This window comes from Capricornis sumatraensis, chromosome 1 (genome assembly GCF_032405125.1).
Source record: "Capricornis sumatraensis isolate serow.1 chromosome 1, serow.2, whole genome shotgun sequence".
In the NCBI taxonomy this organism is placed as follows: Eukaryota; Metazoa; Chordata; class Mammalia; order Artiodactyla; family Bovidae; genus Capricornis; species Capricornis sumatraensis.
Window position 1 is genome coordinate 4500364 of NC_091069.1, and position 27914 is coordinate 4528277.

The window sequence follows — 27914 nt, forward strand, 5'->3', positions numbered from 1 at the left end:
CCTGCTTGCCCTGTGCGTGCATGCTAAGTCGCTTCAGTTGTGTCCTACTCTAGGACCCTATGGACCGTATCCCGCCAGGCTCCTCTGTCCATGGCAATTCTCCAGGCAAGAATACTGGTGGGTGGCCATGCCTTCCTCCAGGGGATCTTCCCACCCAGGGATCGAACCGTTGTCTCTAGAGTCTCCCTCATCTCCTGCATTGGAGGGCAGGTTCTTTACCACGAGCGCCACCTGGGAAGCCCCTCCCCTGACCCACCCAACTCCCAAAGATCGCGGTAGTAAACAAAACACGCAGAAAACAACGGCCTAAGAATCACAGATGGTGACTGAAGCCATGAGATTAAAAGACGCTTACTCCTTGGAAGAAAAGTTATGGCCAACCTACATAGCATATTGCAAAGCAGAGACATTACTTTGCCAACAAAGGTCCGTCTAGTCAAGGCTATGGTTTTTCCAGTGGTCATGTATGGATGTGTGAGTTGGACTGTGAAGAAAGCTGAGTGCCGAAGAATTGATGCTTTTGAACTGTGGTGTTGGAGAAGACTCATGAGAGTCACTTGGACTGCAAGGAGATCCAACCAGTCCATTCTGAAGAAGATCAGCCCTGGGATCTCTTTGGAAGGAATGACGCTAAGGCTGAAACTCCAGTACTCTGGCCACCTCATGCAAAGAGTTGACTCATTGGAAAAGACTCTGATGCTGGGAGAGATTGGGGGCAGAAGAAGAAGGGGACGACAGAGGATGAGATGGCTGGATGGCATCACTGACTCGATGGACGTGAGTCTGAGTGAACTCCGGGAGTTGGTGATGGACAGGGAGGCCTGGCGTGCTGCGATTCATGGGGTCGCGAAGAGTCGGACACGACTGAGCCACTGAACTGAACTGAACTGAAGAATCACAGCCTGGAGCAGGCCAGCATGCTGTCATGGCAACGCGTTGCCGGAGGGCGGGGCGGAAGTGACGCAAGGCGATATCCGCTTCCACGACACCGGCACTTCCGGATTGCAAGGCAAGGGGCCGACGCGTTTGGCTCGTAGGTGAGAGTGCTTTTCAGTTGTTCCGGTTTTTTTCCCCCAGTGATCGTGTCTGAACCGAGCTGTTTATGGCCGCTTGTCCTCATCTCCCCAGAGGCCTGCGTTGGACCCAGGTCCCCAGGGATGGACGTGGTGCCTGTTTTCTCGCAGCCGCTCCAGGCCCTTCCACGCGGGAACTTTCGTTTGTTTGTTTTTTTTTTTTTCCTATCAGCCCCGAAATGCCCATCCCGGGGCCGAGCGGGGTCTTCATGGAACCCCAGAGTGGGGAGGGAATCCGGGACCAGGGTTGGGTACGTCCCTGCAGGGCAGGAAGTGGTCTATTCCGAATATAAATAGGGATAAATGCATATCCAGGGAACCGTTTGGGAAACAAACAGGACGAGGAGACCGCAGCCCTTGGGTGGCCGGTTGCGTCCCTCCGGAGCTAAGTGCCATCGGGGAAACAGCTGGATTGTTGAGAAAGCCTGTAAGGAGGAGGCGGGACCCAGGAGGAATTAGAGGAAGTGATTTTCAAACTTAAGACTAGTTATAGAAAGGTAACGCAGAGGGGAAAGCATTCCTGGGAGAATGAGATGCTTTTGTAAATCCCTTGATAAAGATATCATGGTATATTCTGGGGACATAAAGAAGACAAGATGTCTGAAACCCACAGAAAAATGAGAGGTGGAGAGGTGGTCTTGGAGCAGACTAAATCATAAAGGGAATGGTAGATCTGTAAGGATTTGGGCTTCTGTCTTAAGAATCATGGAGAGGCCATTAAAAAAAAAAAAAAGGTTTTTAGTGGGAAGTGACCCTGTATATAAAAGGTTGTGCTGAGTTCAAGAAACCAGAAGGAGCAACATACAATATATTTACCAAAAAGAAAGAAAGAAATAGATGGAAGGTAAACGAATATTTAAAAGAATTATCTGCTCTGTTCATTGTTATTAAGAGAGCTTGAGAGAATTCTCTGGTAGTCCAGTGGTTAGGACACCATGCTTGCACTGCAGGGGACACAGGTTTGATCCCTGATCAGGGTGGCTCAGCTGGTAAAGAGTCCACATGCAATGTGGGAGACCTGGGTTCAATTCCTGGGTTGGGAAGATCCCCTGGAGAAGGAAAAAGGCTACGCACTCCAGTATTCTGGCCTGGAGAATTCCATGGGTTGTATAATTCATGGGGTCACAAGAGTTGAACGGGACTGAGCGACTTTCACTTTCAGGGAAGTAAGATCCCGCAAGTTGTGTGGTGTGGCAAAAAAAAAAAAAAAGAAATTTTGTTGTGAAGGGGAGGAAAGAGAATAGCTAGGTGGGCCTTTGGGGTTGGAGGATAGTGGCGTCCTTGTGTTCTGTTTTAAGTTAGGAAACAGTCTGAAGATTGTTGGACTTTGCTGGAAGGGGTCCAGTGCAGGAGGTGGAAGGGGAGAGACTGGGCAGCTGAGGGGCCACCATCTCTCTGAGGAGGAGGAGGTTGGGGCGCAGCACACAGGGAAGAAATGGTCTCTGGCAGAAGAAACACTTCCTTTGCAGCAGCAAGAGGGGAGGAGAACAGGGAAATGCAGGCAAACATGTTAGATTTGGGGGGAACATATTTCTTAGCTAATGTGTGTAAGGGTGTGAGGTCAGAGGCAAGTTAATCTTCAGGTCAGAGTGAAGGATGAAATTTTGTAGCTTGTTGAGAGTTTGTGTGTGCTAAATTATTTCAGTTGTGTCCAACTCTTTGTAACCCCATGGACTGTACCCTGCCAGGCTCCTCTATCGATGGGATTCTCCAGGCAAGAATACTGGAGTGGGTTGCTATGCCCGCCTCCAGGGGATCTTCCCGACCCAGGGATCGAACCGGTATCTCTTATATCTCCTGCATTGGTAGGTGGGTTCTTTACCACTAGCGCCACCTGGGAAGATTTGAAATAACCGTTTCAAGAAGAGTAGGCAAGTGAGCCTTCTGGACACTGCTGTTCTCAGAAAACGTAAGAACACAAGCCACATGTGTCATTTAAAGTTTGCTACATTAAAAAACATAAAAAGGAAAGAGAATTAGGAATGCACATACTGAACAATATCCAAACCATCATTTCATCGTGAAAGCAGTAAACAACAGTATGGGGGAGCTATTTCTCTGTCTGTTCCAAGTCTTTGAAATGCAGTGTGTATTTACGCTTAGACGCAGTTTGGCTTAACCACGTTTAAGCACTCATCAGCTCGTGCGGCTCGTGGCTGCCGTATTGGACAGCGCAGAACTAGAGAGACAGGGCTCAGCTGCTGGTCACTGCTCGGGTCCCAGCTGTAGTCAGCAGCCAAGGGCTTAAAGCAGTGCCCATCTGCCCAGTTGTGAGTTTTTTCCTCCCAATGTTCTTAACAGTTCCAGGGCAACCAAAGAGAAGGCATTAATTCATTCCCAAAACGTATTTATTGGATTTCTCCTGTGAACCAGGCACCGTGCTAGACGCTGGGGCTCTGGTGGTGGAGGAGACAGCCAAAGCCCGCTGGGCCTTCTCTGAACAGGCCATCGAGTTGCGGCCGTTACACTGCTTACAGCTGAGGTCTCAGAGAGTCAGAGATGGGTGTCCATGTATCTCTGAGTGATGCCAGGAAGAGAGGCCTCCACCAAAGCTCCTGGTGCCTCCGTTGAAGGTACAATCGTGAGGCTGGGGATTTGGCTTTTAGTCTGATCAGTCCACATGTTTGTCATTCCCGGACCTTCCAGCTACACAATTCTTTTTTTTTCTAATTTGTTTATATTTGGCTGCTGCAGGGCCTTTCTCTAGTTGTGGTGAGCAGGGGCTTCTCCTGGGTGCGGGGCACAGGGTTCTCACCGGGGGGCTTCTCTTGTTGCAGAGCAGAGCACAGGCTCTAGAGCGCAGGCCCAGTTGCTCCGCAGCGTGTGGGGTCTTCCTGGACCGGGGATTGAGTTCAGGTCCGCTGCCTTGGTGGGGGGACTCTTACCCTCCGGACCACCGGGGAAGCCCCACAACTCTTACAGCTTCCTTACTACCTGGGAAAAGTAGGTGCCTTCTGTAGAAAACATGCGCAGCGTTCCGAATTGAAAGACCATTGATACAGAGAGGTCTCCAGAATCTGTTGTTAAATGAAAATTGCAAAATGCAGATCATAAAATACAGACACCGTGTGAGGGGCTTCCCAGGTGGTGCCAGTGATAAAAACCCCGCCTGCCAACGCTGGAGACAGAGGAGACACAGGCTGGATTCCTGGGTGGGGAAGATCCCCTGGAGGCGGGGACGACAGTCCAGTCCAGTGTTCTTGCCTGGAGAATCCCATGGACGGAGGAGCCTGGCGGGCTACAGTCCAGAGGGTCACAAAGAGCCGGACACAACCAAAGTGACTTAGCACTCACGCACCTTCTGTGTGAGAAAGGAGGAGGGATATGCATAGATTACTTTGATGTTTGAACCGTGTAAACATATTTCCTACTTACAGAGAAGTAAAATCTTAAAAATTGAAACCCAGAAGCAGTACAGAGCAAGGAGAGTTATAAGGCATGTTTGTAAAACTGTATTTTTAACCATGTCTTCTGTGAAGTGGGCTTCCCTGGTGGCTCAGAGGTTAAAGCATCTACCTCCAATGCGGGAGACCTGGGTTTGATCCCTGGGTTGGGAAGATCCCCTGGAGAAGGAAATGGTAACCCACTCCGGTATTCTTGCCTGGAGAATCCCATGGACAGAGAAGCCTGGTAGGCTACAGTCCACGGGGTCGCAAAGAGTCGGACACGACTGAGCGACTTTACCTTCACCTTCACCTTCTGTGAAGTACATTTCTGTTCCTGTACTCAACCTCCAGAGTGCACGTGCTCTGTATAAGAAATGACTTGGGGGCCTTATTAAACTTCATTCCAACTGACTGCAGAACTTGGGCTCTTCTTTGACCCACTAATAAGGCCCATTCAGCCTCTTTCTCAAAGAGATAATCTTTTAGTTTGAGGTCAGTGGTTGCCTGCTGTCCTCGCTGTGAACCACAGCTGGGCTAAATGCTGTAGAAGAGAAGTAGTTTGGTGGGAAAGTATATTGTCTGGGAAATAGACAAAGCCCAAGGGATCAGGAAAACTTTCTGTCTTTCTCTTTTGTAGATACTTAGTACATTTATATCCTTCATTTAGTTGTTTTTAATACAAGTGAAAGCAGCCTGTGCCCTTGTTCTGCCCCTTGCTTTATAAAGTGAACTATTTAAGGCATTCAAGTAAGCATAGATGAAAATATAACAAATACCCGTGTACTCATAACTCCAGTTAAGAAATAAAAGACTGCAGGGGCTTCCCTGGCAGTCCAGTGGTTAAGACTCTGCACTCCCACTGCAGGGACCAAGGGTGGATCCCTGGTTACAGAACTGAAATCCCACGTGCAGTCGTAGGGCGTGGCCTAAAAAAAAGGAAGAGAAAGAAAAATTTACAGATATGACAATTAGGATTGTCCCTAATGCCTGATTTGCCAGTTTACTGTGTTTAAAGTTTTGCCACATATATATCCATTCAGAAAAGGTACATGAAACTGTTTTTGTGTTTTAAATGTAACATATATGGTTGTTATTTAGTCTGACTCTTTGCAAACTCATGGACCTTAGCCCACCAGGCTCCTCTGTCCATGGGATTTCCCAGGCAAGGGTACTGGGTGGGTTGCCATTCCCTTCTCCACGGGATTTTCCTGACCCAAGGATCAAACCTGCGTCTCTTGTTTGGCAAGTGGATTCTTTACCACTGAGCCACCTGGGAACCATAACGTGTATATATTTTTAATGTAGTATACATGGTATCATAATGCATATGTTCTTTTAAAGTTTTCTTGAAGGAGCGATGTTCAAGCCAAGCTCTGAAAGATGAAAGGAGGCAGGAGGAGGGAGGGGTGGGAGGCAGTGGAGAGCATCCTAGAGAGAGGAAATCGTGTTTTATCAGACTTTGAGCCAAGGAGAGGATTGGAGCATGTTTGGGGAGCCAAAGAAAGAAAAAGAAAAAGGCATGTTTGGCTGGAACACAAAAGAGAGGTAAAGAGGAGGGGAACAAGGGCCTGATCACGCCACAGCATTGTTCTCAGGTGACTGGTTCTTTTTCCTATATCATAAAGGCAGTGGAAGCAGACAAGTGAATTATAGTGAGCTTGCTGTGCATTTGGAGTAATAGGAAATTTGTAATCATGATTCCAGGCTTATCATTTGTCCCGCAGTTTCATCTTTCTGTGATTTTGTTTTCTTTCCTCTGAGGCTAACGTATAAAATGCTCTGCAAAAATAAACCGTGTTGTTAAGTTCCCCTACAGGAGTAAAATGGAAGGAAAATCAAGCAGCTTGGAAACCCAAACTCCCGTTTTCGTGAAGAAAAAGGCTAAGCATTCTAAACATAAGGACAGACATCGGAGGCATTCCCAAGAGAGTTTCAGAGCCACCCCCCTGGCAAGAGAGCAGTGCGACATAACGGAGAGTAAGAAAAAGAGAAAGGACAGACAGCGTCTCGTTTCCTCTCCTTTGAAGAAATCGGAAATCTGTGATGAGACTGAAATGGCCACACCTAAACCCAAAAAGAAGAAAAAGAGAAGAAAAAGTGCCTTGGGAGTCGACGAGGAAACAGGTGTTGCATATGTCCTGGTGGATAAAGAAAATATTGAGAACACACCAAAGAATTTCAGGAGCGACGTGGATGTCGTTTACGTTGATGCAAGCAAGGAGCAGAAGTCGACAGAACAGCCTGAAGTAGACGAACCCCATTCAGTTCCTAAGCCACGTGAAAACACATCCGAGGAACTGCATGGTGAAGTTCGGAAGAAGAAGAAGAAGAAGCATAAAAAACGTCAGAGGGAAGTTGAATCCTGGGACGCTGCCCAGGAAAGTCGGGGTGCAAGCATCGCCCTGGCCAGGGCCGCCTTCCAGGACAAGGAACCGCAGCCTCAAGTGGACCAAGAAGATGGAATCGTGCGACTCTCAGTGTCTGCGGGTCACAGCAAGTCCAGGAAAAGGAAGAGGAAGCATCCAGATCCCCCAGAATTCGAGGCCTTGGCTGCGCCCGCGAGGGCTGAGAGCGTGTACTTGGAGGGATCCCGAGTGGCAGACGAGGTCGAGACTGCAGGAGCCAGTCAGGACTCGAGCAGCCTCGAGAAAAAGTCTAAGAAAAGGAAGCGAAGGTCTCTTGAGAGCACCGTGGAGCCTGGTGATTTTTCAGTGCCCAGGAGGAACTCTGAGGACACGCCTCTTGATTCCCTGGAAGGTACCTTGGTTGAAGAAAGTGCGAAACCCAGGCCGCAAGAGAATCCCCGGGCCTGCTCCAAAAAGGCGCAGAGGTAACATGATGGTGTGCGTCTTGTGTGTGAGCCCTGCCTGTGACCTCTTTGTTCAGCCCAGCGATAGTGAGTGGCAGAAATCATAAAGAGGTGGGCCATCCGGGTATAGAGTGACGGGCAGAACTAACTGCGGAATTGGCAGGGACCTTCCTTTCTTCGTGGATATAATAAGGCAGTTAGATTCTGTTTTCACTGAGAACTTTTTTTTTTTTTTAACTTTTTCTTTTGTATTCAGTTCAGTCTCTCAGTCGTGTCCAACTCTTTGCGACCCCATGAACCACATCACGCCAGGCCTCCCTGTCTGTCACCACCTCCCGGAGTCCACCCAAACCCATGTCCATCGAGTCGGTGATGCCATCCAACCATCTCACCTTCTGTCGTGCCCTTCTCCTACTGCTCTCAATCTTTCCCAGCATCAGGGTCTTTTCAAATGAGTTAGCTTTTCACATCAGGTGGCCAAAGTATTGGGAGTTTCAGCTTCAACATCAGTCCCTCCAGTGAACACCCAGGAGTGATCTCCTTTAGGATGGACCAGTTGGATCTCCTTGCAATCCAAGGGACTCTCAAGAGTCTGCTCCAACACCACAGTTCAAAAGCATCAATTCTTCAGCACTCAGCTTTCTTCACAGTCCAACTCTCACATCCATACATGACCACTGGAAAAACCATAGCCTTGACTAGACGGACCTTTGTTGGCAAAGTAATGTCTCTGCTTTTAAATATGCTATCTAAGTTGGTCATAACTTTCTTTCCAAGGAGTAAGCGTCTTTTAATTTCATGGCTGCAGTCACCATCTGCAGTGATTTTGGAGCCCAGAAAAATAGTCAGCTGCTGTTTCCACTGTTTCCCCATCTGTTTACCATGAAGTGATGGGACCGGATGCCATGATCTAGTTTTCTGAATGTTGAGCTTTAAGTCAACTTTTTCACTCTCCTCTTTAACTTTCATCAAGAGGCTCTTTAGTTCTTCCCTTTCTGCTATAAGGGTGGTGTCGTCTGCGTATCTGAGGTTATTGATATTTCTCCCAGCAATCTTGATTCCAGCTTGTGTTTCCTCCAGCCTGGTATTTCTCATGATGTACTCTGCATATAAGTTAAATAAACAAGGTAACAATATACAGCCTTGATGTACTCCTTTTCCTATTTGGAACCAGTCTGTTTGTTGTTCCGTGTCCAGTTCTAACTGTTGCTTCTTGACCTGCATACAGGTTTCTCAAGAGGCAGGTCAGGTGGTCTGGTAAGCCCATCTCTTTCAGAATTTTCCACAGTTTACTGTGATCCACACAGTCAAAGGCTTTGGCATAGTCAATAAAGCAGAAATAGATGTTTTTCTGGAACTCTCTTGCTTTTTCCACGATCCAGCGGATGTTTGCAATTTAATCTCTAGTTCCTCTGCCTTTTCTAAAACCAGCTTGAATATCTGGAAGTTCACGGTTCACGTATTGCTGAAGCCTGGCTTGGAGAATTTTGAGCATTACTTTACTAGCATGTGAGATGAGTGCAATTGTGCGATAGTTTGAGCATTCTTTGGTATTGTCTTTCTTTGGGATTGGAATGAAAATTGACCTTTTCCAGTCCTGTGGCCACTGCTGAGTTTTCCAAACTTGCTGGCATATTGAGTGCAGCACTTTCACAGCGTCATCTTTCAGGATTTGAAATAGCTCCACTGGAATTCCATCACCTCCACTAGCTTTGTTCGTAGTGATGCTTCCTAAGGCCCACTTAACTTCACATTCCAGGATGTCTGGCTCTAGGTGAGTGATCACACCATCGTGATTATCTGGGTCATGAAGATCTTTTTTGTACAGTTCTTGTGTGTATTCTTGCCACCTCTTCTTAATATCTTCTGCTTCTATTAGGTCCCTACCATTTCTTTTGTATTGGGTATAGCCAGTTAACAATGTTGTGATAGTTTCAGGTGAACAGTGAAGGGACTCAGCCCTTACATATACATGTGTTCATTCTACCCCAAACTACATGCCCCTCTCCCCCACCAGCCCGCCACCTCCAGGCTGCCACGTAACACTGGGCAGAGTTCCTTGTGCTATACGTGGGTCCTTGTTGTTTATCCATTTTAAATACAGCAGTGTGTACATGTCCATCCCAACCCAATAACTTCCCATCTGCCCCTGCCCCCCTGCCCCGCCACCACAACCCTAAGTTCCTTCTTTAAGTCTCTGACTCTCTGGCTGTGAAATTCTATGCATAAGTTTAAAAGGCATTTTAAGACCCCAAAATTACCTTTGTCTATATGCCCATAGATAGGATTAGAGAACTTAGAATGTTACTGGAGCAGGAAGAAAACTTGAATTAGGGTTCTCCTAATAAAAGAAGTTTAGATATTGTTATTTACATAGTGATCGTTACAATGTGCTGGCTGATGAATAAATGCAGGAGTTTTCTTAAACCACTTTATCTGAGTTCCTGGCTCTTGGGACAGGTTTCCTCCCCATTTCCTTACCACTGACGTTCTTCTCTTTGCTGACTAGAAGATTGTCCTGGCTTGAAGCAGTTTCATACAGAAGCTGAATGGCCTGGGGCCCAGCTCACGCCATCCTCTGTGTCGTCTCATCAGGACAGTTTAGATCGCTCATAGCAAGGCAGGAGTGTTCTGGGCCGTGGTTCTTGTGTTGAGCTGTGAGCCTGTGAAGACTGTTGACCCTTTGCTCAGACAAGCTCGTACAGCTTCAGTTTCTTTTTGTTTCAGTCACCTGAGCAGCTAGCTGATATAGTTGACTAAGAGTGGCTTTGGACAGCTGATTAAAAGTTTCTGGGGATGAATTAATGATCAAGACATAGAAAACGGTGTTTCTTTATACTGCAAAGGGGAGAAAATATGGCTGTTATTAATTGCACTGAAATGCTGAACTGAACTGAACTGAGTGGTAACTATGAAGACCCTAAATATTGACTTACCTAATTAACAACCATTTTTATAGAACGTAACTCATTGAAAGAGTCCCAGAGGTGTCTTGAATATCCATGAGCGCAGAAGAGGGCCTGGTTTATTAGGAAGTCAATATCTGAAACAATAAAGTTGAGAAACACCAATATAATAAGAAGCAATACCTTGTGGAAATAGGGCTTAGGGCTGCATGTTTACCTTCTTGTCAGCCCCAAAGGTGTATCAAATTGGTAAAGCTGTTCAATACATTAAAGAGTTCAGACGTCATGGACTGAATCAACTGTAGGATCCCTGCAAGCTCTAATGTTGTCACCGTCTAAATGAGAGTCATTGTAAGAAAAGAATCTGAAAGCCACTGGGCATGTGACCCATCGAGGTTAATCAACCCAGTTTTTCTCCTTAGGTCAGAACCTGCAAATGAAGACGAAAGCAATTTGGCTAAAGGTTCCGAAGCTAAATATTTATCTGAAGATTCGCGAGATTCCAACGATCCAGAGGTGGACTTGGAGTCTGCAGTGAAGCAGCTGCAGGAATTCATCCCCGACATCAAGGACAGGGCTGCCACCACAATCAAGCGGATGTACCGAGATGATCTGGGGCGGTTTAAAGAATTCAAAGCCCAGGGTGAGCTTGTGGACTGAGCCTGAATGTTGGTCAGATTTCTTTGCTACTAATATGTGTGTAAATTGCCCTGACCTCCTTTGTGCACAAGTTCCGCTTTACAGGTTTGCGGGAAGCATCCCTTAGCTGCTTTCAGCTTCATCTCCTTCCAGAACCATCATCTGTGCTATAAAATTAGCAAAATGAAGTGCAATGGTTTTCCTCTTTTTTGACGCAAGTTTTGTTAGGGGAGGTGAGGGAAGAACAAGGCTGAAAGAACCAGATGAACACAGATGAAGCCTGGAAGATGCGGGGAAAGAGGTTAAGTGCCTAAGAGGCTGGGAAGGATGTACCAGTGAGATTAAACGAAAATAACTCGTTTCAAATATCGTTGGCTTTGATGAGATGTAATTTCCAGGGTGTTAATTGGAGGGTGAGCTAGTGGTAGTTGCCATGGTTTTAAGCATCACCCGGCTTGGTCTCCTCCTTGATTTCACTGTGTTACAAGAACCTCTCAAAAAGCCTATTGGATTTCAGAATGAACTGCAAGCGTAGGGCTTCGTACTGCAAGTGAGCGGTATTTACTCATGACTATCTGCCGTGTGACACCCAGTGCTACTGGTTATTGAAAAAAATTAAAAGGGAGCCGTCAGCCTTATAGAATTCATCATGTGGATAAGATTAGTTTTTTTTTTTTTAAATAGACAAACTAAGCAAGAACAATTCATTGAGCAATATCTATAGAAGGACGCCATTTTATTTCTGTATTCTATATTGAGATTTTTATGAATATGTATTTTATAAAAAGGTTTTAAAAATAAGTCTGGGACCTCCCTGGCGGTCCAGTGGTTAAGCCTCCTCATTTCCACTTCAGGGGGCACAGGTTCAATGCCTGGTTAGGAACTAAGATCCCACATGCCACGTGGCTTGGCCAAAAAATAAATAAGTCTAAGAATGGGAAGGTGTACTGTGTAACACAGTCAGTAATAATGAGACTTAAGTGCTTGGAGTTATGACAAGGAATAGAACGTGAATCGCAGTGACCTTGACCCCTCCATCCCCCAAGGTCCACACACAGAATATACATAGTGTTCACGTAGTGCAAGCCAATTGGCAGCACTGCTTTAGCGGACTGGGTGGCAGAGGAGAGTGAAGAGGGCTTCTTTTAAACTTCTGTTTCAATAGTTTGAATTTTTAATGTATATTACTCTTAATATTTCTTTAAAATAACTCTATAAGAAGGGATTGCTGCCACAGCAGAGGTCACAGTGGAGTAGGGAGACCAGGGAGACTTGGGGAGGACAGTGTGGCTTGAGCTGAACTCTAGGGGAGCAGATGTCCAGGGCCCAGGCAGGGGCTGCTCCCTGACACGAGGGAGGGGCTGACAGACACTGTGTCATAAGTTGCTAAAGACTTAACATTGGTTTGCTCTCATTCACTGTTGACAGTTGTGTGCCTTTTTCTCCCACCCCCACCGCCCCCCAATCCTAGGTGTCACTATTAAATTTGGCAAGTTTTCCGTGAAGGAAAATAAGCAGTTGGAGAAGAATGTGCAAGAATTCCTGTCCCTGACGGGAATCGAGAACGCAGACAAGCTGCTGTACACAGACAGATACCCGGAGGAGAAGTCTGTGATCACTGACTTAAAGAGGAAATATGCGTTCAGGGTGCACATTGGTAAGTTTAGAACTGCGGGCTCTTTGAGCCTCCACAGGCTTCCAACCGTACATGGATAATCTCGCTGATCACTGAGCACAGGGTCTGGCCCACCCACTGCAGCAGCGCATGTTGGCTGCTGTGTTACCAGTCCTTTTACTGCCAGCCTGTACTTGCAGGCGTTTGGAGCGTGTTCACTAGTGCGTTGACAGATGTTGTAACAAATGATCAGCTTCCAGGTTTCCTGCATGCTTCTGCTTCAGTCCTCTCTGACTCTTTGCTACTTGGTAACAGTTACACTTTTGGTTTTTCTCACAGACCTGTACTGTGTTTCTGTTTTTGTTTTGTTTTTTTGCATATACTGCAAAAAGCGCATCCCTCTGTGTGCCAGCATCTCCCAGGGTCTTTAAGTAGAGCCACGTGTGTGCTTTGAGCTGGGACCCTCATCTTGGAGGTATCCTTGGAAAGTCAGAGAAGGTCATGAAGCAGTATAGGTTTGGACTGAAAAAAAATCTCTTGTGACCCCCCTGGTGGTCCAATGACTAAGACTCGGCGCTCCTAATTCAAGGGACCTGGGTTTGATCCCTGGTCAGGGAACTAGACCCCACATGCTGCAACTGAAAGAATTTCCATGCCACGACTAAGACCTGGTGGAGACAAATAAATAATAGTAAATCTCTCTTGTATTTAAAGAGGAGAATTTCTTAGGTTTTTGTCTGGAATGCACAAAGGAAAGCAGAACAGTCAGCCCCTGCTAGGGGACCATTTCATCTTTGGAGTGGAAAAGCAGGAAAAAGCTTATTCGCTTGGAAAAGTTTTTTGTTTTATCTTACAGAGAACTGCTGGCATGTGTCCTCCACCTCAGTTTCCCCTTCTCCTAATTCAGTGCCTTTGCCTCATGAGGTTCTTTTCATGAATTTAGGAGACCAGAAGCCAGAGAGCCTCCATACTGAGCATGTAGTTTTCAGAGACCATCAAGGAAATGGGATTTTGTATCAATATATCTGCTCCCCAAGACAGCTTCCTGCAGGACATAGGAAATCCCCGCCTCCACCTGGGGTCTAGGATCGCTCATAAAAAGGGGCTCTCCTGGGTTTCTTTTATAATTGCAGCTGCATTCCCTGCCACACTCCCGGTGTCCCTCTCACCACCTCTGTTCTGGCTTCAGGTAAGGGCATTGCCCGGCCCTGGAAACTCGTATATTATCGAGCAAAGAAGATGTTCGATGTCAACAATTACAAAGGCAGGTAAGAAAAAACGGGAACAGGACATTTTTCTCTGGTCTCTGTGATAATATAAGTCAAAGGGTCCACAACAAGATGGTGAAGATTCTCGTGTTGCCATGTGTGTGTCTCCAAGGACCCTTTCAGGTATCACCTCATGAGTAAATCTTCCACAGTATCTTTCTTTCTAAACCCCTAGTTTGTCTTTCTGCTTTTGTCTTAGCACGCGCCACACGCTGCCTCTTACTGTTGCTCATGAGGTTTTCTCGGTGGCCTCCCAAGCTGTAAGCTCCTTGGGAGCCCAGACGCTCTTTCTTAGTGCAGCGTGCCTGCAGCGCTGAGCCCAGTGCTTTGGGTTTCCGGTGAATATTGGAAGGTGGAGCTGAACACGAGTAGGAGGCCATCCCCGCGTGGTTCAGTTGCATCAGTGCAGAGAGTTTCATGGGGCGATGGCCAGTCTTTCTTCTCTTTTTTTCCTAAATAAAATACCCAATTATGGTCTGTTTCCAACACTCCAAATAAAACAAATGTAGATTGAGCCTCGGTTGTGGGTAAGCACTCTGCTTCAGGACAAAGGGATGAGCAGAAAAGCGTCAGCTCCCGCCCATGAGGTTCCAGATAGCCACCAAGGGCTCAAGCACTGGTCCCACCTCCAGCAGGCAGACAGTGTGAACCTATCAGGGCCATTGGGTCCTCCTTAGCGCCATGATTCTAAACCAAGACATACGTGCAATCAGATCTTAACACAGATAGGACCTGGGTTTCTTTTTTGAAACTTTGGCCGAAAGAAAGAAAGCTGAAGTAGAGGAAAGGTGTTCCACGGGGACTGAAACCTGTCCTGCCACCCCTTCCCCAAGCCCCAGTGTCACAGCTGTGGACAGAACTTTAAGAAAATTCACCAGAGATGGCATGTTCAGTGGGACTTAAGAGAACGCTTTTGCTAAATCAGTGTTGACAAATGAGGTAACCTAGGTGTGGGAATGACGTTTTTAGAATAATGGAAGTCTGTCATTCTGATCAGAAAGTTCACTGGTTCCGTATTTGTGTTGTGGTGGCCATGTGCCCTACGAATGTTTTACAGTTTAAGGGATTCTTAAGTGAAAAAGCCACAGGAAGTAAAAAATCAAAGAACTGAAAGACTCCAGGGGCCGCAGAGGTCAGAACACTTGTTTCCTCATTTTCGTCTGCTCAGTTGCTCAGCACCTCTTTTCTGTGGCTGCAAAGGTGCTTTTAAGTGATTTTTTAAATCTCAGTAAGACTCTGCCTGCCCTGGGAAGGAGATTGCTGGCAAGCTTGATTCTTAGTGGTGAAGGATTGCCATTCAATGCCATTAAACCATTCTCTGCATTTTAGATACATTTCTGAGAATGCTGGAATCTTAACTGTCCTGAGATAGTTGTGGGTCACTATCGCTAGAGATGGTTAGTATTTTATAAAGGCTGCTTTTGTGTCGTATTAGTAATAACATCAACCACCACTTCCCCCACCCCATCCATAAGGAATTGTAGAATGTCATAAAGATGGCATTTTCTTCACTTAAACATTTTAGGTGTTTGATCTCAAAAATCTCTTTATAGTGCATTTTAGTTCTTTTCTTGAATATCTTTGCTTTTATGTGGGATTCATACACCTTAACTTCCTTAAACTGACAGATTTGTGCTAAGCCACCTGTCACGTCTTTACTGAGTGTCTATTATGTGTCAAGCACCACGGGTACCACAGCATAGAAAGTCCGCAGGGGCCCCGCCCTCCAAGGACATCCCTCCAGAGCTGTCTGTCTCGGGACCACCACCCTCACATGGCCGTGGAGCACTCAAGCCGTGGTCAGTCCAAGCCTTGCTGTTCTGAAGAATAAAATACACACTGGATTTAGGAGGCCTAGTATGGAGAAGAAGTGGAGTGAAAGTCACTCAGTCATATCCGACTCTGCGTCCTAGTGTGTGGAACTCTCCAGGCCGGAACACTGGAGTGGGCAGCCTTCCCTTCTCCAGGGGATCTTCCTAACCCAGATCTCCTGCGTTGCAGGCAGATTCTTTACCTGCTGAGCCACAAGGGAAGCCCCAGTGTGGAGAAGGGAATATTCATACTTTGAGGTTCTGATTACATGTTGAAATGGCTGCAGGTTTAATACATTCAGTTCAGTTCAGTTCAGTCGCTCAGTCGTGTCCCGACTCTTGGCGACCCCATGGACTGCAGCACGCCAGGCTTCCCTGTCCATCACCAACTCCCGGAGTTTACTCAAACCTTAATACATTGGGCTAAATAAAATGTGTTATTAAATTAACTCATCTAAAACCAAATAAAATTAATTTTCACACAACCCCTAGAAATTTCTAAGTGACACAGTTGACTCAGACAACATTTCCATTGGCCAGTGGTGGCGTGGAGGAAGTCAGGCAAACCAGGGAACCACAGTACCCAGCTGGAAGTAGTGACGGGGGCAGCGAGGGGATAGCAGGGCACCGCCAGCCCTGAGGGCCCAGGAAAGCCTCGCTGAAGGCACACCATTTCAACTGCATCTGAAGAGCTGCCAGGAGCTTTCCAGGCGGTCGAGTGGAAGGGAGAGGAGGGCTTCCCATCACGGGCCTAGAGGCCGAGGTGACTGGTGGAACTGAACTGTGGAGAGTGCTGGCCTTTGCGGGCATAGTCAAAAAGTCCAGGTTTTATTGTTCAGAGCCTTTATGGGTCTGGCTGGAGAACAGTGAGATCCATGTGCCCTGGCCTCTGCATAAGTGAGCCAGGCCTCTGGCCAGGGACCGTGGTGACCGATTTATAGGATGCCCGCAGGTGAGATGGGCTTCTGCCTGCAGTGCGAGAGACCTGGGTTCGATCCCTGGGTGGGGAAGATCCCCTGGAGAAGGGAAAGGCTACCCACTCCAGTATTCTGGCCTGGAGAATTCCATGGACTGTACAGACCATGGGGTCACAAAGAGTCAGACGCAGCTGAGTGACTTTCACTTCATTATCATGGGTGAGATGCCAAGGCAGGAAGGGGCGGGGCTCTGGTCCCTGGTAGCTGGTATCCTGATGGCCCACCCCACTCAGCTGCTTCCAGCACCGCAGAGTGCCCAGTGAGGATACAGGTTTTAAGCTTATGGTTCCTGCTCAGCTGTGACCTGTTTTCTCTTCCTCTTAGGTACAGCAAAGGAGATACCGAGAAGCTGAAGATATACCAGTCCCTGCACGGGAACGACTGGAAGAAGATCGGCGAGATGGTGTCTCGGAGCAGCCTCTCCGTGGCCCTGAAGTTCTCCCAGATCAGCGGCCGTAAGTCGTGGTCCCTGGTGCCCACCTGGGTGAACAACCCAGCCCAGAATGACCCAGGGCCCGGGCATCACTGCCCACCTGTCTGCTGAGAGAGCCATCACTTTTTCAGCCATTCCCTGACTGATTCATTTCTTCGTGGATCTGGTTGAAACCACACAACCCTTACTCACCAGACTGATTTCTGTGCTGCACTGAACTCGGTTCAGTGGCTTCCAGCCTAACTGTGACTGCCAGATAAACCGAGACCCGAGGAAGCCGGCGGACAGGAGAGCCTGGGCCGCCGAGGTCCGTTCCCTGAGGTGGCCCGGGAGCCCGTCGCAGGGAGGGCCTGTCAGGTGTGGGTGCTTCCCACAGCCAGGGTCGGCCGTCTCCGGTCTCTTCCTTTCTTGGGTCTCTTTCATGAAAAGCTGCCTTGGTTGTACTCTCCACATTAAAAAAAGTCCCCAGTCAGCTTCAAGAGGCAGTCCTTAGCAGATGTTGGCATTAGCCCTGAGGCTAAATCAGTGTTGGATTTCCAGTAAATATTTGAAGGTGGAGCTGAGCACGAGGGTGAGGTCACTCCAGCGTGATTCAGTTGCATCAGTGCAGAGAGTTTCATGGGGTGATGGCCAGTCTCTTGCCCTGTAGGCAGAACGGGGCAGTGGGTCCCAGCCAGGCGTCTGCATGTCTGCGTGCAGTAGAGCCCGAGGAGGTTGGAGACCAGGCCTTCTGTGCCACCAGTGCCAGCCAAGCCTCAGCACGGCCAATTCTGCCAGTTTCCAGGAAGTAAAGCAACCATCTGAATTTACGTGCACATGTGAAATCAGAATATCTTTGGGGAATTTTACCTTTTTTTCCTTGGGACTCTTGACTTCCATCCTAATTGTTATTGGGGAAATAGTAGCAGTAACACTCTGAGGCCAAATCAAAGATAGGTGTAGCCTGCCGGTTTGTGGCCTCATCCTGAGCATGTGAGCAGCTAGACGAGAAGAGTGAACTGTGGGTGCTCTGGCGCCTGCAGCGATGATTGGCTGTCAAGGTTCTCAGATGCCTTCGTCGTCACGTGCTGCAGCGGCCTCACTGCGCCGTGACCTCCACTCCAGGAACTCGTGTGGAGAGTTATGCGTATAACGTGGGAGACCTTTGGCTGCTTTTTTTCCCACTTAATGTTTAGGGAACTCACGCTGCCTGCAGGAGAGATTACTCTTAGAAAGAATGAACTGCTTTTTCAAAATTAAAAACAAAAAATAGATTGCTTTAAGAAAGGGTGTGGTTTTTTGGGGTTTTTTTTTGGCCATTGGTTGTATGTGTGTGCACGCATGTGCATGTATACACACCCTTGGTTCTTAAAAAGAATCTATGGGCACTTTGATAGTTTCGTCTTGATTTGCATGTAAACTGTTTGTGTAATTCAGACGTTGCCCGTTATCTTTTGGAAAGAGGCTGACATATCTTTTTGTTTCTAAAGACTTTGTTCTTCCAGAGCAGTTTCGGGGGCGCGGTTAGAGTGAGAGGATGGTACAGAGCTTCCCTGTATGCCCCACCCCTCACACGCACAGCCTCCCCCACCATCAGCAGCCCCCCAGCAGAGGGGCCCATGTGTTACAGCCCATGAACCGACGGGGACGCGCCTCAACCCTCCGGAGTCCACAGTCGACCACAGGAACCTCTCTAGCTATTGTGTGGGTTTGGACCGATGTCCATGACACATCTCCATCATTCTCGTCGTGTTTTTAATACTGTGTTTGAAAGCAAATAGATTAGCAGCTTCAAGACCATCCTTTTATGTCAACAGAAATTAATCATGGTGCTTGGAGCAAGACGGAAACCCAGAAACTAATCAAGGCTGTTGAAGAAGTGATCCTGAAGAAAATGTCTCCCCAGGAGCTAAATGAGATGGATTCTAAACTGCAGCTGAACCCTGAAGGCCGCCTGTCGATTGTTCGGGAGAAGCTCTACAAAGGCATATCCTGGGTAGAAGTGGAGGCTAGAGTGGAAACCAGGAATTGGATGCAGTGTAAAAGTAAGTGGTAAGTTTGAGGCTTCTTACCTAAATCTCAACAAGGTGCCGACCTCCCCCTTCTTGGCAGTTTCTAGTGAGTGGGTGGGCAGGGGAGGTCACTAAGAATACCTGTAACTACCAAGTGGAAAGCCTTGCAGGTCAAGAAGAATCCTCTCTGATCCTCGGCTCCAGCAACTTCGATGTCAGTGTCTGATGTAAGGTGGCACTTAGCCAACACTGATTCATCGTGCAGCTACTTCATAAATAACTTGAACCTTTTGCACTCTTTTCATTATTTTAATTGAAGTATACTTGATTTACAGCGTTGTATTAGTTTCAGAGATATACCTAAGTGATTCAGTTATATAGAGAATTTTTCAAATTCTTTTCCAATATTTACAGGATACTGAGTACAGTTCTCTGTGCTTGGACCTTGTGTGTCTGTTTCATATCTAATAGTTTATATCTGCTACTCCCCATCTCCTAATTTGTCCCTCCCCTGCTGACCTTTTGGTTACCAAAACTTTGTTTTCTATGTCTGTTTCGTAAATAGAACTTGAATCTTCTTAATATTGAATATTGTATTTAATATTATGAATATTGTCTTGACTTCTGGTTTTTTCACTCTGTCCCTTTCTTCATAAAACAAGGTTGTTACCTATTTATAGTGTGAAAAAAAAAGTACAAAACTAACATTCGGGAGAGAAATCACAAGCCTAATGATCAGAAATAGCTCTCCCTCTTTATTTTTTCTTTGGCTTTCTCTTTCTCATTCAGACACCCCTTTGCCGAAGCAGGGCGGTCATACGTTCAACCTAGAAGTTTTTAGGTGCATCCGTAGTAGTTTCAGTCCAGCTCTGGCTGCACATTCTTTGCCTGGGGTAGTGTTTCCCGGCCCTGGAAAGTCTCTGAGCTGAACTTTCAGCTGCAACATGATAGCTTGCAGCAGTGGTCCTGCAGCTCACGCCCCAGGCCTCCTACACAAAGGGGGCTCCATCGACGTGACTATTAAAGAAGAATGGACTCCAGAGTGGGCATGTTGTGCACTAAAAGCAGACTCCTGGATTATACTGTGTACCGTGTATATACCTTGCAGCTCTGCTGTAGGGTGCTTATTTATTTTTCTAGAAGACTGTCCTCAGGACATAAACTCCAAAGAACAGATAAAGTTTTAGGTGAGGAAACGGGTACTGTGGAGGAATCAGAGACCTCTCTACCTCTGGTATCTTAGACTTAAAGAAGTGGGAGGACTTCCCTGACTGTCCACTGGTTTCAGACTGCACTTCCACTGCAGGGGCCAAAGGTTCAATCCCTGGTCGGAGAAGTTCTGCTTGCTGTAGGTTGTAGCCAAACAAAAAGCAATGAGACTTCCTGGTGTCCTGTGGTTGGGACTCCATGCCTTCACTGGGTTAGGCCTGGGTTTGATCCCTGCTCGGGGAGCTATGATCCTGCAAGTCGCATGGCCAAGAAAAAGAGTTGGGTGATAAGCCTTAGAGATGAGACGCCAGTGTCTTAGAAGGGAAACCACCAAGAGGGGCCATGCCTCAGAATCAGTGTAACTAAATAACATGCAGGGTGTGTTTTAATTGGAAGAAAATGTAGAAAACTGGAACACTGAACATCGATTTACTTCATGAAACACTGAAGTGGCATCAGGTGGTACATTTCAAAACAGGGGACGTGGGCAGCCGACCAGGAAGTGTCGGTTTCTGCGCATGTGTCATGTATCTTCTTTCTTTTTTCTTCTTCTTCTTTTCTTCTCAGGAAAGCAAATGTCACAGCTTGGGACCATCAGATTGTGACAAATTTCACTCTTTAAGAGAAGCACTTTTTAAATATTTTTAATTAGGTTCCTGCTTTCATTAGGAGCCTTTGAGCGTTAGAGGAATCATTGAATCATTTATCACTTTACTCAATGTGTCTTATTTGGCATTTCAGGAGCTCAAAGGTAATAACAGCCATGTCCCTGTTTTATAAGCAAGCAAAAATAAATTGAGTCTACATAGCGCCCTTTAACACCAGCAAGCAGGCTTATTTTTTCTTTCTTCCTTTGTTTAACTGTTTATCATTAAAATTTTATGACATGCTAACTTAGAACTCCTTGTATCCATCATCCAGTTTCAATAAATAATCAACAGCTTTCTATCACTTTATTTGTACTTTCCCACTTAAAAACAAGTATATTCTTGATGGTGGTAAATGCTAGCAGTGATGGGTTGCAAAAGTTAGAAAGTAGTTCTGAATAAGGACAATTTTTGTTTTAATTTTTCCAAATATTTCTTTAATTTTCTCTATGACTTGAGGGGAGGTGAGCCAGGGCTGGGGGCTGCATCAGTGCTGGAGTGTGTGACGCCTCGGGACTGGGTTGCTGCTCCGTCGCTAAGTCATGTCCATCTGTGCAACCCCATGGACTATGGCACGCTGGTTTCCTCTGTCCTCCTCTGTCTCCCAGAGTTTTCTCACTCATGTCCATTGAGTCGGTGATGCCATCCAGCCATCTCTTGCTCTGTTACCCCCTTCTCCTGCCCTCAGTCCTTCCCAGCATCAGGGTCTTTTCCAGTGAGTCAGCTCTTCCAATCAGGTGGCCAGATTGGAGCTTCAGCATCAGTCCTTGTAATGAATATTCAGGGTTGATTTCCTTTAGGATTGACTGGTTTGATTTGCTTGCTGTCCAAGGGACTCTCAAGAGTCTTCTCCAGTATCACAATTCAAAAGCATCGAATCTTCGGTGCTCAGCCTTCCTTGTGGAACTTAGGTACTTTCATCCTGGAGGAAGCACCACTGAGATACCACCTTACAGCCTGAACAACAACCTGAATAAGGACAATTTCAATGAGGAAAACAAAAGACATCTTCATGGGAACTTGACCCTGAAAGTAAACTGTTTTTCTTTTAACACAGGACGGAAATTCTAACCAAGAGGATGACGAACGGTCGGGACGTGTACCGAGGAGTGAACGCTCTGCAAGCCAAGATCAATCTGATCGAAAGGTACAGAAATAGACAGCGACACTGTTTTACCTGTTTTTCTCTCTAGGCAAAGAGTAGTTAACCAAGCCTGTGGGTCTCATGGACCTGGGCTTGTGTCAAAGGAGGGGCGCCGAAGAGCAGAAGAAGCCTCTGGATTCTGGGCACCCTGTGCAGCGTCCTTCGTCCTGTTCTCTGTCAGGGATGCCGCCGCTCCTTCCTCGGTGGGCTTCCTCGTTCTCCACGCTGGCCTGGCTGGGGATGCCCGCCCCCCTTTAGTTCTCTACCAGAGGGACTAGCAGAGACAAGCAGGGCCTCTCAAGTCAGGCGGGCCTGGGTTCCAGTGAGGGCGCATCGTGTTGGTGGTCCCGACAGTGACCCGAGCTCTCAGTCCATCTCCTGGTCTGCAGAGTAGACAGAGTCCCGCCAGCTTCATCAGATAGTGTCGAGGGTGAGTGGATTCGTGGGTACAAGGCCTTAACCCAGTGTCTGCCGCATAGTCAGTGCTGAGTACACGGTCACTACTCCTGTGTGTCTGCGTTGAATGGTGAGCTCGTGTCTGTTTTTTTTTAATTGAAGTATGAAAGGAAAGTGAAAGTGAAGTCGCTCAGTTGTGTCCAGCTCTTTGTGACCCCTTGGACTGTAGCTAACCAGGCTCCTCCATCCATGGGATCTTCCAGGCGAGAATACTGGAGTAGGTTGCCATTTCCTTCTCCAGGAGATGTTCCCGACCCAGGGATTGAACCCAGGTCTCCCGCATTGTAGGCAGACGCTTTACCATCTGAGTCACCAGGGAAGTCTTAAGTTGATTTAATTTCTGCTGTACAGCAAAGTGACTTAGTTATACATATATATGTATATTTCTATATATACAATATACTTTTTCATATTTCGTTCTTTTCCATGATGGTTTATCATAGGATATTGAACATTGACTGTGAAGTTAATGTTTTTTACCTGGAGGAGGCAACATGGCTCGGTGGGAGGTGCAAAGGGCTCAGGAGGAGGAGAGGAGGCTTTTTGGTCTGGAGTTCACGCACCCCATGACCTTGGGCTTACCGTGGGTTTGCCTGCCTGTGTTACCCGCTGGGCCTGGGTAACACAAGGAGCTGGAACAGAGGTGGACACGCTGAGGCCTTCCAGCTCTTAATATTCTGTGAGTCCATGAAGATGGCCATCATGCTGAATTTTGGCTTGAAAACTTAATTTTTATTTTTCTCTCATAGGTTGTACGAAATAAATGTGCAAGATGTTAATGAAATAGACTGGGAAGATCTTGCTAGCATCATAGGGTAAGGCCGTTTGTTTAATATTGAGCTAATGAAAAGAAAAGAGGTGACTTCTAATAAATGACTGGCTATCAGACTTCAAAGAACAGGACTGAAGTTCACGCCGCTTATGTTACTCACCTTATGAATTATATTTATGAACCTTATGAAATGTAATGCATTGGTGAACTGCCCCTGCCCCGCCTTAGTACCAGACCAGGTTAATCATACCAGCCCTCCCTCTACTCCAGCCCCCATCTCCACCCCCAGGACACCTGAGAAGAGTGAATGAAACGTGTGTAGAGTCCCTTAAAGAACTCACCAGTTACAACTGGCAGGAGGAACCCACGTGGCCCTCACCCATATCCAGCCTCTTACCATCTGCCACGTTGCCTCTGTCATCCCTCCCTCCCTGTGACCCTCCTGCTCCCTGTTCCAAGGGAATAGAATTGTTTCCATCAACCACTTGAGAGTTAGTGGTGGACAATGTGTCCTCAGCGAGGATGGTACCCTGCATCAGCCGGCACAGCGATCACGCCCGGGGCGTCTGTGTGGGTGCAGTGCTCTTCTCTAACACACGGCCCCACACGGATTTCACCCGTTGTCCCAGAAATGCCCTTGGAAGCACGTTCCCCCATCTTGGGATCCAACCCAGGATCTGTCTCCTTAGCGTCATCTAATCCGCAAAATTCTCCTGCCTTTGTGTTTCTTTCTTTTTGTCATTGTGGTGTCGTTGATTTGTTTCACCCGTACAACAAAGCGATTCAGTTGTGTGTGTGTGTGTGTGTGTGTGTGTGTTTTCAGATTCTTTTCCATTAAAAAAAAATTGTATTTATTTTGGCTACACTAAGTCTTTGTTGTGGCACTGCCCCTCCGCACGTGGGATCTTAATTCTCTGACCAGGGATCGAACCCACGCCCCCTGCGTTGGAAGGCAGGTTCTTCACCACTGGGCCACCAGGGAAGTCCCTCATATTCTGTTCCATTATTACAAGATGTTGAATATAATTCCCTGGGCTGTACACGAGGTCCTTGTTGTTTATTTGTTTATACACAGCAGCATGTATCTGTTAACCCCTTTGTCTTCAATGATGTTGAAACTGTGGGAGAACACAGGCTAGTCGTCCTGTAGAGCTTGCCCCAGCTGAAGCTTGTCGGAGGCTCCCTCACAGCTAGATTTGAGTTTTATATTTTACATGGGAGCCCCTCATGGGCGGGGCTGTGTCTCTCTCACCAGGTCCCACCTTGTCCTGAGACTTGTGGTTCTGACATCGACCCCTGGGCTCTGCCTCATTTCCCCTTGTAGAAAAGTGACAGTTTCTCTCTTGGTGGTAGGAAACAGCTGCGGGGAGATATTTTGAGACCCCCTCAGGTTCCTCTTCCTCTCCAGGCCTCGCTGTGCTGATCATTTGCATTTCTCACCCGAGGAGTGCCATTTTATTCTCATCCGCTGTCACTCTCTGCCTGTGTTGCTACGGTCCTTGCATTTTCAGCCAGTGAAGGAGAGGCCACCCCTCCTAAGATATGAAGTCGCTGCTGGCCCAACAGGGAAAGCTGGCCGGCATAGCCCTGCGCCTCTAAGCCCAGCAGATTGGCAGGCACTGTGGGGCTCGGGGTTGGTGGGCTTTGGGAAGCGGGGCATTGAGGGACCTTCTGGCCTTTAGGTTTGAACGGTGGAACAGGGAGCAGGGCTCCTGCAGCCTGGCTGCCTTTCAGAAGCGTGGCTGCTGATGTGAGGTTGTCATCGATCCATTAGGAAGGGTGTATACTGGTTCTAGTGGTTAGTTATTCATATCTCAGGATTATGGACAAAGCATAGTCCATAAAGCATCAGTTCAGTTCAGTTGCTCAGTCGTGTCTGACCCTTTGCGACTCCATGGACTGCAGCACTCCAGGCCTCCCTGTCCATCACCAGCTCCCGGAGTTTGACCAAACTCATGTCCATTGAGTCGGTGATACCATCCAACCATCTCATCCTCTGTCGTCCCCTTCTCCTCCCGCCTTCAGTCTTTCCCAGCATCAGGGTCTTTTCAGATGAGTCAGTTCTTCGCATCAGGTGGCCAAAGTATTAGAGTTTCAAACCGTAAGGCATAGTGGTTAGTTATTTACATCTCAGGATTATGGACAAAGCACAATCAGTTTTGGTTGTTTGTTTTTACTTGGCATTGAAATCATTTAGTGGCAGGGCCTGTAGAGTCACACACACCCACAGTTCCAAACCCTCTCCGTTCTTTCTAGCTCATCTCACCAGGACGCCATCTGTTCTTCAGTCAATGGGTCCCTAAGGGGGAGGTGTCAGGCTTTGAAGGAAGGGGATCCTGCTGTGCACCCCACCAACTCCCACCCCAAAAAGTATTCACGTGGACACATCTCTCTCTTTGCCATATCAAACCACTTTTGAGAAACCCTGACTTTTCCAATAAGTGTTTGGGTATCTTGCAACATTGCCTCAAATCACATTTCTTAAAGTGGATTTTTAGTGATTTTAAGTAGAATTATATACTTAAATATTGAATGTTCTAGTTAAAATTTAGAAATCTCAGGACTTCCCTAGAGGTGCGGTGGTTAAGAGTCTGCACTGCCAATGGAGGGGGCGTGGGTCTGATCCTCGGTCGGGGCACTAAGATCCCACATGCTGCACAGCATGACCAAAAGATCAAAAAGAAGAAAAAAGGGATTTAGGAATCTCAAAGCTATAAAATAGACATCCTGGCATCCAGTCAAATACTGTTGGCAGTAGAACGTTCTCAAGCTTTAATAATAAAACAGTGAAAATAATTACATTGAAAGTTTGGTCCCCTCAGGTTCTTGAAGCCTCCCTCATGAACTGTTTAGGCAGGACTTTAAAGACAGCATCCCTGCCTAATAAGATGTAACACCCACTTCACTGGAAACTGTTACTTCTTGAAGCCCAAGCTTTGATCGGCAGAGCAGTCTGGCACAGGGCACTGTGGGAAGAAGGAAGGTTTTCCAGATGCCCTAGAACTTGGCCTCTGCAGTCAGATGGACCGGGCGTCAAGTCCTGGGACTCTGCTTGGTATTTAGCCGGCCTTCGTCAGGGGGGCTCCCTGCTTGTCTCTGCGCCACCATTCCTCATTTGTGGGATGGTTGAACGCGTCCGTAATCAGGAGTGAAGGGGACAGTGCGTGGGGCATAGAGTGTGCTCGGGGAGCTGCCGCTGCCACAAAGAGGCATAAAGAGCCCAGCTGTCTTCCACATGTGTAGCAGATCAAATTATTCACGCTGATCATATAACATCTAGATTAGCTAACTGTCGAAACAAATTATGTCACACTTTTATGGTTTAAGGGGCAAGACGTGCCCAGGAGGGCTTCCCTTGTGGCTCAGCTAGTAAAGAATCCACCTGCAATGCAGGAGACCTGGGTTCCATTCCTGGGTTGGGAAGATCCCCTGGAGAAGGGAAACGCTACCCACTCCAGTATTCTGGCCTGGAGAATTCCCTGGACTGTATAGTCTGTGGGGTCGCAAAGAGTAGGACACAACTGAGTGACTTTCACTTTCACATGCCCAGGAAGTGACATTAGCGAATTTTCAATTAAAAAAAATAAGTTTTTAAGATTTGGTTGTTTCCGTCCTGCTTATTGTAAGTGGAAAATGAATTTGACTCACCAGCACACCGTAAGTGTCCACGTTCTTTAGCTTTGCAAAATTAAAAATCCAGACCCCTGCCTTTGCATTGTGACAAATATATAGTTATCCTAACCGTAGTAGTTAAAGTGTAGGACTTGTGAATAATGCCATTTGTAGCCACATAGATGGACCTAGAGATTATCGTAGTTAAGTGCAATAAGTCAAAGAGAGACAAATATGATGTGATATCACTTACATGTGGAATCTAAAAAAATGATACAAATGAACTTATTTACGAACAGAAATGGACTCATGGACATAGAAAACAGATTTATGGTTACTGAAGGAGAATAGCAAAGGGTGAGGGGATGAATTAGGAGCTGGGATTAACATACATATACAACTATATAAAATAAGTGACAAGACCGTACTGTATAGCACTGGGAACTATGCTCCATATCCTATACTAATCTATAATGGAAAAAATCTGAGGAAAGAATGTGTGTGACTGTATGTGACTGAACCACTTTGCTGCACACTTGAAACTTAATATTATAAATTAACTTCAATTAAAAAAAAAATCTGATAGCCAAAAAAGTGTAGAATTTGGAATGGACCCAAGCGACGTCCCAGCCCTTCCCCTTCGCAGCTATAAAACCTTGGCTGGCTCTCTGTGCCTCAGTTTCCCCATCTCCATAGTGAGGGCTCAGAGTCGGAGCCCCCTCGCAGAGCGATGGTGAGGCTTGTGGCTGCTCCGTGGCGAGCTCAGAGAGCCAGGCTGATGACACGTAAGCATCAGCCTGTGTACGCTAGTGTTGCAGCTTGTCTTCCTTTCTGGTAGTTTATTCTAGTTTGGACAGAATTCATCTTATTGTCCTGCTGTTTTTCTTCCTTTCGTATGTGTGTGTTTAAGTGAACAGTAGCTTTTCATATGTCTTATTTTTCGCACACGTGTAGACACGAGGATTAAGAAAGCTACTTGTGTCTGTAGGTCACCCCTTAATCAGCGCGTTTAGTACACAGGACTGAAATGAGTTATTTTGAACTGCCACTAACTTTTTGACACCTTTTCCTTTCTAAAGGGATGTTCCCCCGTCTTACGTCCAAACTAAGTTTTATAAACTGAAAGCTACCTGCGTTCCCTTTTGGCAGAAGAAGACTTTCCCAGG

At 46.9% G+C, this 27914-nt stretch overlaps 1 protein-coding gene across 2 annotated transcripts; it reads left to right on the forward strand.

Annotated features, from left to right (window-relative positions):
* Positions 1–1003: 1003 nt before the first annotated feature.
* TTF1 (transcription termination factor 1) lies at positions 1004–23183 on the forward strand. Of its 2 annotated transcripts, none has more exons than XR_011145153.1 (9): positions 1004–1037; positions 6265–7289; positions 10597–10817; positions 12285–12470; positions 13618–13696; positions 16809–16939; positions 18714–18941; positions 21822–21911; positions 23114–23159. XR_011145153.1 is itself a non-coding variant. In XM_068976343.1 (9 exons), the coding sequence occupies exons 2-9, from the start codon at positions 6283–6285 to the stop codon at positions 23181–23183; spliced, it is 2019 nt and encodes a 672-aa protein (XP_068832444.1). In that variant the 5' UTR covers positions 1004–1037; positions 6265–6282. The 2 variants fall into 2 exon arrangements, 1 of the variants encoding a protein (XP_068832444.1); XM_068976343.1 differs by having other exon boundaries at positions 18714–18948; positions 23114–23183.
* The last annotated feature ends 4731 nt before the right edge of the window (positions 23184–27914 follow it).